The sequence below is a fragment of the Salmo salar genome, chromosome 12 (assembly GCF_965601325.2).
Source record: "Salmo salar chromosome 12, fSalSal1, whole genome shotgun sequence".
Classification (NCBI taxonomy): domain Eukaryota; kingdom Metazoa; phylum Chordata; class Actinopteri; order Salmoniformes; family Salmonidae; genus Salmo; species Salmo salar.
Genome location: NC_138302.1, coordinates 67,896,278 through 67,904,962, shown reverse-complemented (window position 1 = coordinate 67,904,962; position 8,685 = coordinate 67,896,278). Strand labels below are relative to the sequence as shown.

General features: G+C 40.6%; 2 protein-coding genes across 2 annotated transcripts; both read left to right on the top strand.

Annotated features, from left to right (window-relative positions):
* Positions 1–1,002: 1,002 nt before the first annotated feature.
* On the top strand, positions 1,003–2,174 carry h1-10 (H1.10 linker histone). The gene has a single exon (XM_014132812.3). It carries the CDS (start codon positions 1,066–1,068, stop codon positions 1,645–1,647), a length of 582 nt encoding a protein of 193 aa, XP_013988287.1. The 5' UTR covers positions 1,003–1,065; the 3' UTR covers positions 1,648–2,174.
* A 2,205-nt stretch (positions 2,175–4,379) lies between these two features.
* LOC106565555 (actin-related protein 2/3 complex subunit 4) lies at positions 4,380–8,685 on the top strand. Its single transcript, XM_014132813.2, has 6 exons — positions 4,380–4,451; positions 6,907–7,025; positions 7,103–7,214; positions 7,559–7,654; positions 7,876–8,046; positions 8,131–8,685. The coding sequence occupies exons 1-6, from the start codon at positions 4,449–4,451 to the stop codon at positions 8,134–8,136; spliced, it is 507 nt and encodes a 168-aa protein (XP_013988288.1). The 5' UTR covers positions 4,380–4,448; the 3' UTR covers positions 8,137–8,685.

Sequence of the window (8,685 nt, the reverse complement as noted above, 5' to 3'; positions counted from 1 at the left end):
TATGGGCAGAAAGCTTAAATTCTTGTTAATCTAACTCTGCTGTCCAATTTACAGTAGCTATTACAGTGGAAGAATTCCATGCAATTGAGGAGGGTGCATAGTTATGAACAAATGTATTAATAAACCAATTAGGCACATTTGGGCAGTCTTGATACAACATTTTGAACAAAAATACAATGGTTCATTGAATCAGTCTAAAACTTTGCACATACACTGCCATCTAGTGGCAAATCTAAATTGCGGCCTAACCTGAAATAGTACATTATGGCCTTTCTCTTGCATTTCAAAGATGATGAAAAAAAGCGCATGTGTTATTCTCCCACATTGATTTCACATTTCCGCAAAGTTCTGTGTTTCCTTTCAAATGGTATCAAGAACATGCATATCCTTGCTCCAGGTCCTGAGCTACAGGCAGTTAGATTTGGGTATGTCATTTTAGACGAAAATTGGGGGCTAAAAAGGGTCCGATCCTTTTAATAGTATTGGTGCCGCGCATGATAGGGAATAAATCTCGATTTGTCAATAGGCTGCCACGCGAGGGCGTTTGTGTTAGTTTACATGAATTAAACGTTTTGTGTTGCAGTGGTATTTCATTTAATCGGGATATCATTGATCCATTTCGAATGGCGATACTCTACACTGTTGATTTGCAAGTAGTATTTTGTCAAATCATTTACCGTTTTCAAGTATTTTTCTCCTGAAGTGGGTGCCCCCCTCCTATTTGGAGCTGCGAGTGTGGAGTGCCCTCTGCTCATCCACTGTTTTCTTTGAGATTTCGACATGGACCGATGTGAGCGCAATACAGAACATAATGCATCGCTTAGGCTTCAGAAAAGTTGCTGGTTATACAATAACGACCAGTCCAATTACGATAAAATCACCTCCAAACAAAAATCTAAAAGCACATATTCCAACATACCATTTCCGCACTCTGTGTTGTTGTTCCCAATCACGTCCGTTTGGTAGTTATATAGGCAAGCCAATCCACCACACACCCACATTCACAGCAAACCCGACGGTGATAACAGTGCATTGCAGAACCACCTTGGTTTCAAAGGAAACGTCATGGTGAAAAGCGAGGTGGAGGTGACTATAAACGCGGAGGAGGCTCCAGTGGCAAGTAGCCTTAAACCAGCCAAGAAAAAGAAAAATAAGAAAAAAAAGAATAAACCTGGCAAATACAGTGTTCTTGTGCTAGACGCTGTCAAAAAGTTGAATGAGCGAAGCGGTTCGTCTTTGGTAAAAATTTATAATGAAGCCAAGAAGGCAAGCTGGTTTGATGAGCAGAATGGGCGAACCTACCTGCGGTATTCCATCCGAGCGCTGGTACTCAACAACACGCTGATCCAAGTAAAGGGCATGGGGGCGAACGGTTCCTTCAGGCTCAATGAAGATAAGTTCGCGAAAGGGGTACCGAAAAAGACACAGTCCAAGCCAGCCAAGAACACCACGAAAACTGCCAAAGCATCGACCACCAAGAAGGCAACCGTAGTCAAGGCGAAGAGCAGCCCGAAGAAGGCACCAGATGCAAAGATGCCCGCGGCTAAACTGAAGAAACTGGGTGTCAAAAAGGTGAGCGCTGCGCAGAAGAACAAGAAGCCGAAGAAGGCCAGCAAGCCACCAGCCAAGTCACCGAGGAAGAAGTAGCCTAGTCGCTATCAAATACAGAACTTTATTTGAGATTTTTATTTTTATACATCTTTTGTTGTAGTTTTTTCTTCCATGGTTTGTTTCACTGGCATACAATGCATAATCAACGGATTATTATAGGTTAAAAGTTGTTTTCTTTGTTTATTTTCTGAAAGGCAATGATTGCCTCAGTGGCGTATTGTCAGAGGGACCATGAGTGTAGTGTTGCTTTGAATAACAGGCAACGCCCCCAGTTTTATGTTGTCACTTGTCAGTCCGAGAGATGCCCTGCTACAAAATGTTACATTGTAACACATGTTTTTACCTTTACCCAAAGGTTTCCCCTTACGGATATGACCAGGAAATCCTAATCGTGGCTTTTCATTCTTTTCGAGGTGGCTGACAACATTGCGAAAGTGTATTTGTAATTCTGAGAAACTGATGGTTTAAAAGACTAGGTCTATTTGATGAGCATTGTATTGTCTCTTCAGGAAAGGTGGCATTGAAGTGATTGTCAATCTCTGTAAATAAATACCTTAACACTGTCTTTTTTGCATTTTGTGACAAACATAGAAACATTTGTATTTAAGGCGTTAGATTTGAATGTGAGGATAATTTCCTCCACTGTCTCTTTACTATACTTAGACCAATGTCAGAAAACTATTGTAGCTTATTTTCTTTAATTATGCATGTTGGACTCGTTTGTTTGTCAATGAGACAAGCAATTTCAATGAGTTTCTCCCCATATTGTTCAGCTTCATATTTTCTGGTTGGTCTCATAGCCACGGGAAGAAGGTGTTGCAGCGCCCGCTGAAAAGTCGCAATTGATAAAAATAATGACATAAAAATTACAAATGTAATGCACTTGGCCCTTACTAGTCCTGTATTAGCAGACACATTATGTGTCGCAGCAAAAACTGTTGAGTGAATTGGAGCGCATGGTATTAACAAACTTAACCTTGTATTTTGTTTCATTGAAAGTGTATATCCTGCCTAGTGGCTCAGTTTTGGCACATACATTTTTTTTTTTTTTAACTATACAGCTAACCGTCCTAAAATCTCGATAGGTGTAACATTAACATTAGCCTATAGGCCTGCTATGCTATTATATTTGGTTATGTTACATAAAATGCTAATTGTTATGTGATCTTGCAAGACATTGATTAAGCTTTGTCGAACTTTACTAAACGAGGACCATTGTGTAAAGTATCTATTTGTGATGAGTAGCACTATTAGGTGTCGGCAACAGATCTTGATAAGTGTTGTAAACGATTGGAACACTTTGGTTCTGAAATGACTTTGATTTGAATAGCTTGAACACATGGTTACAATATACCTTATTCCAGAATAAAAGAAAACAGCGGTGAACTATCAATGTATATAATTGATTTTCATAGATTTAATAAAGTAGTGAACATAAATCGTGCAGGCAATTCGTTTTAAAACAGCCAATCTAGCTTTTAGTGTGGTGTATTCATGCATCTCAAACTCTAAAATATATATATTTTTAGAAACTATAACCTAAATGCATTATTATCTCCAACTTGGCCCAATTTCCATTTTCCCACCCCGACATAGCCTACCAAGCTAGAACTGGCCCTGTGTCTCAACCAATTGCCAATATAGGCTAAATATCCCAAGCAGGGCTACAGCAACTTCCAGAAAGGGTCAGGCTCTTGGGCTTTGTGGTGGCTACTCTGGTTTGGGTGTCCTTGGCAAAATGGTGTCGCTGTAATCAAGTGGTCACATATCGTTCTGGGTTCCACTGTGCAAGAGCAGGTCTGTGGAGTTTTATGAACATCAACGCAGACACATTCATTTATATATATTTTTCAACATTCTGATGTTCTTAAGTTGTCAAGCCTCCAACGGGCCTCCGCAGTGCATACATGTAGCCTACATATTTATTTGGTGTGTCATTCTATTTTTTTTAATGGAATCTCTCCCCCCCCCCCCCCCCCCCCAAAAAAAAAACAACTTCGATTGCTCTATTTCTATTACTACACAGCATCTTCAGAGTCTCTCATTCTCTTCTGTTGTCCGTTCACATGACATGCCTTTAGTGGTGGATTGAGGGTAGGAGCTAATTACACAACAGGGCAATTTAAGTGTGTAACGGTACAATCGTTTTCAAGATCATATGTCGTTTAGTCAATTTACACATGGGGCCTGCACACTCAACAAATGCAAATATCTAATAGGACAGAATCTGGCTCTGGAGCACCTAGCTTGCACACAGCAGCTCTTTTAGAATCACAAAATTAAATCGTTAATAATACAGAATCAGATTATTGTACCATAAAACCCACTAAGATTATGGAAACAGACCATTGTAAGTTTCCCCCCTATTGGCAAAATAGTGGAGAGATCCTTTTACCTTATAAGGAAGAAAACACCAGTCAGACACGTTTTAGATTGATACGAATAATGAGACAAATCCTTATCATTCAGTTTAACCATTTCTAGATTGAGTACTGTTCTCATATGAAGAATGAGAGAATCCAAAATAATTCAGAATTCTCTTTTATATGAACATTTTGCTACTCGTGAATTATATTATCAAAATGTTCTCATGCTATATAAATTGGGAAATAGTGTAACCGAATAATGAAAACCACCAACAATTATTTTTTTTAAATAAAAAAAGTATTACATGTTTGTCTGCTACATTCAAACAATTAATTGTATAGAAAAATCTTTGTCTTAACGATATAGGCTCCCCTATGAAGTTTTGTACATAGTATGTTCCAGTGAGCGCAGAGGGTCACGGAAGAGCCTTGGTAAGTGTACTTCCGTCTTCCCCCAGCGGATACAGAGAAATGGTAAGAGAATGTAGCTATCATTTTTACAATGAAAATAAAGACATTTCGACATTATTTCAACATCAGTCATACGATGAGCAGTATGTCGATCCTTGCTTGCGTTCATGTGTATGTTTATTGCTGGATTTGGTTTGGTAGCTAGCTAGCTTAGCTAACGTCAGTTAGCATCCCCACCCAAAAGTGAGAATCTGTTTTTAGCCAGTGATGTAGCTAGATACAAGGTTAGTTTGTTAGTTTGGAATTTAGTGTCAAATACTGTAAACTAAAGTATCCTTTCAAATGTATGCATAAATATAAACATACATTTTGGGGTAACTATTAGCTAGCAATCTGTAATGGTGAAGCAGGGAGCTCACGTTCTTTTACGTCATCTATCAAGCTGGTATATAAAAAAAATGATTGCCATGAGTAAAGATCCCCATGCCACATTGAAAATATATCGAAGACAAGCTGGTAGAAGAGTCTAACTAGTTAGCAGAAATCTCTAGTCTCAGGCAGCCAGCCTAGGTATTTAAGAGGTATGCAGGGACCTGTCTCAACATTTGCTTTCATTTGTCCTCACCACCTAGCTAGCTATGCACTTGCATCTTGCCTGAATTATTTTTGCTTTGCAGTAGGTAGGTCCAAAGTCTAGATTTCTCTTAATTGCATTTCACACACATAGGGTTGCAATAAGACTTGCCCACTGAAATGTCCACCCCATTTACATCGACGGGGCTGTAGTGGAGCGGGTCGAGAGCTTCAAGTTCCTTGGTGTCCACATCAATAACAAACGATCATGGTCCAAAAACACCAATACAGTCGTGAAGAGGGCACAGCAATGCCTATTCCCCCTCAGGAGACTGAAATGATTTGGCATGGGTCCTCAGATTCTCAAAAGTTCTACAGCTGCGCCATCGAGAGCATCCTGACTGGTTGCATCACCGCTTGGTATGGTAACTGCTTGGCATCCGACGCAAGGTGCTACAGAGAGTACTGCGTACAGCCCAGTACTTCACTGGGGCCAAGCTTCTTGTCATCCAGGACCTCTATATCTGGCGGTGTCAGAGGAAGGCCCTAAAAATTGTCAAAGACTCTAGCCAGCCAAGTCATAGACTGTTCGCTCTGTTACCGCGCAGTACCGGAGCGCCAAGTCTACGTCCAAAAGGCTCCTTAACAGCTTCTACCCTGCAAGCCATAAGACTGCTGATCAGTTAATCAAATGGCTACCCAGACTATTTGCATTGACCCTCTTTTTTACAGTGCTGCTACTCGCTGTTTATCTATGCATAGTCACTTTAGCGCTACCTACATGTACATATTACCTCAATTACCTCGACTAACCCCCACACGTTGACTCAGTACCGGTACCCCCTGTATATAACCTTGTTATTTTGTGTTACTTTATTTGACTTTAGTTTATAATAAAAAAAAAATGTTGCAAATATTTTTATACTTAAAAGAAATACTGCATTGTTGGTTAAGGGCTTATGAGTGAGGATCAAGGTAAGGTCTACATCTGTTGTATGCGTCGCATGTGACATAACATTTCAAATCAAATGTTTTCTCGGCCCAAATCAGATGCAGACTGGATTGAAGTAGCTAGATATTGTCATCCTGAAAATGAATGTAATGGCAGTGCACTCTACTGGCCTTAGGCCAGAGCCAATGTGTACACACCATCCTTATCTATTATAGGCATTATTCAATGTAAAACATAGCAAACATTTCTAAAAACCTGTTTTTGCTTTGTCATTATGTGTAGATTTAGGGGGGGAAAACTATTTAATCTATTTTAGAATAAGGATGTAATCAAACAAAATGTGGAAAAAGTCAAAGGGGAACTTGCTTAGTTAAATAAAAAAAAAGGGGGTCTGAATACATTCCGAATGCACTTTACTCATGTGGTCAATATACTTCCTCTTTTTCAATTTGAGGGACTCCTGGATGTATCAATTTAATGGTGACTTCACTCATGTTCCACAGTAAACATTATTGTTTTGCATTTGGGTTGTTAGGCCTATTTGAACTTTTACTGACTGTTTGAGTTTCTGTGATGGTCAAACCAGTGTTGAGCTGTTAGAAACCGCAGTATCAAATACGCACTGCTGAGCTGTGTGTTGTCAGCCCAACCATGAGCCATTGCTATGGAAGACACAGTATGCAAAGAATTTTAGCTGCAGGTCTAGGCCTGCATGCCTGACAGTACTTTTGCCCTCAGTTTGTAAGGAGAGATGGTGGTGTAGGAATAAGGATAAGGGCCTTTTTAGCTAATAGTTTTAGAGGATAGTGAGGTGGTAAGAGAGGCAGAGGCTGCGGTCCAGTTCACTCCCCCTCTTGGATTTAAAATAGGATTTAGGGAAGGGGCCTCTTCGTTATAGTACCGAAGTAAAGCGTGGTAGGGGTATTTGGCGGAGTGTATGGGGGAGATCCCCTCTCTCATCTTCTAACTTTTCTTCCTCTCTTTCTCCCTCAGACAGCGACTCTGCGCCCGTACCTCAACGCTGTGCGTGCCACGCTGCAGGCCGCTCTCTGTCTGGAGAACTTCTCCTCTCAGGTGGTGGAGCGCCACAACAAGCCAGAGGTGGAGGTCCGGTGAGTCCCTGTGTGTCTGTGTGCGGGATAGTGTGTGTTTTCAGGTGTTTGACCTTGGTGTATGCTATCCCCCTCAGGAGCAGCAAAGAGTTGCTGCTGCAGCCAGTCATCATCAGTCGTAATGACAAGGAAAAGGTTCTTATCGAGGGCTCCATCAACTCAGTCCGAGTCAGCATCGCTGTCAAGCAGGTCAGTGAGACTACTTATTCCAACGTGTTTAACTTGTCCTTCTGTGCAGTTAACAGGCTTGATTTTGGTGACTTTCATGCTTTATTCATATTTAGGGAACACCTATCTTTTCCTCCATCATTGTCGTTACCCTAACAGAAGTGCAGAGATGTAAGCTCAGCTCTACCCTTTTTTTCCCCCTGTTATGTGAGGATGATTGTGTGCTGGTTTGTCATAGACATGAAATGTATACTGTGATTAGTTGTTTTTTACTACCTGGTGTATGATTGCTGGCTTTTACAGCTGTAGCCTGTGATTGGTGGGTGCTAAGTCTGACTGCTGTGTGATTTGCTGTGTCCCTGAAGGCAGATGAGATTGAGAAGATCCTGTGCCATAAGTTCATGCGCTTCATGATGATGAGAGCAGAGAACTTCTTCATCCTGAGGAGGAAACCAGTGGAGGTGAGAAATGAGAGGGACTGGTGGTGCAACCAACAGTTTGAGTTGAAACATTAAGAGAATATTTGTTCCCCTCTTAGAGAACTCAAGCGGTCATATTTTCACACTTTCAAATAAAATATTTACATAAACAATTGGCAGTGCAAAGAGCAAAACGGTCTCACACAGTGTTTACTCATCATTCCCCTCCTTTATCTCTCCCCCTCTCCTTCATTTGTCCGCAGGGCTATGACATCAGTTTCCTCATCACCAACTTCCACACAGAGCAGATGTACAAGCACAAGCTGGTGGACTTTGTCATCCACTTCATGGAAGAGATCGACAAGGAGATCAGTGAGATGAAGCTGTCTGTCAACGCCAGGGCCCGTATCGTTGCTGAGGAGTTCCTCAAAAACGTGAGTCCTGTCTGTCTTTTACTTTCTGTCTTTTCACCTAGAAGTTTTCATTTGACCTGACAGCCATGTTTTTGACTTACACAGTTCTAAGAAAATTCCCAAGCATCCCTTACGCTGATCACAACTGTCAACATGGTTTCTTGGAGGGTGTGCATCACAGGACAGAGAGAGAAGGGACAAAGGTGTGACCAGTCAATCGCAGTAGAAAAAAGTAAAGACTCGTCAGACCAATGGGGTGTGGCTCTTCATCTTTAAGGTATCCCTGTGCTCAAAAATATTGATGTTTGTACATAATGAATATTCACAGCCTCATCTAATTTCTGCTTTTAGAACAATGCTTTAAATCAGGGTGGGTCCTTAAAATAAAACCCTAATCAATATTAATGAGCACAGGGAAATTCAGAGAATTATTTTTTTTTGATAATGTAAACGGTTTATTTTACTTTTTTTATAAATATTATATGCACACCATTTTTTTGCTATGTTTTTGTTACAACAAACATTCAAACCTGAGGAAAAATGAATTGGTGCACTTGTTTCTTGTCTTAATACACACAGAGCAGACCCTATCATTGATGGAAATGATTGTGATGATGATAATAGTGCTGGCAGTGATGATGAATAAACCCCTTTATTGTT

Bases quoted from the DNA above. Each gene is read 5' to 3' on its own strand.
- LOC106565555 (XM_014132813.2), top strand. The intron at 7,215-7,558 runs GTCAGTGAGACT...GTGTCCCTGAAG, and splicing joins TCAGCATCGCTGTCAAGCAG to GCAGATGAGATTGAGAAGAT. The intron at 7,655-7,875 runs GTGAGAAATGAG...ATTTGTCCGCAG, and splicing joins TGAGGAGGAAACCAGTGGAG to GGCTATGACATCAGTTTCCT.
- h1-10 (XM_014132812.3), top strand. From the start codon at position 1,066: ATGGTGAAAAGCGAGGTGGAGGTGACTATAAACGCGGAGGAGGCTCCA.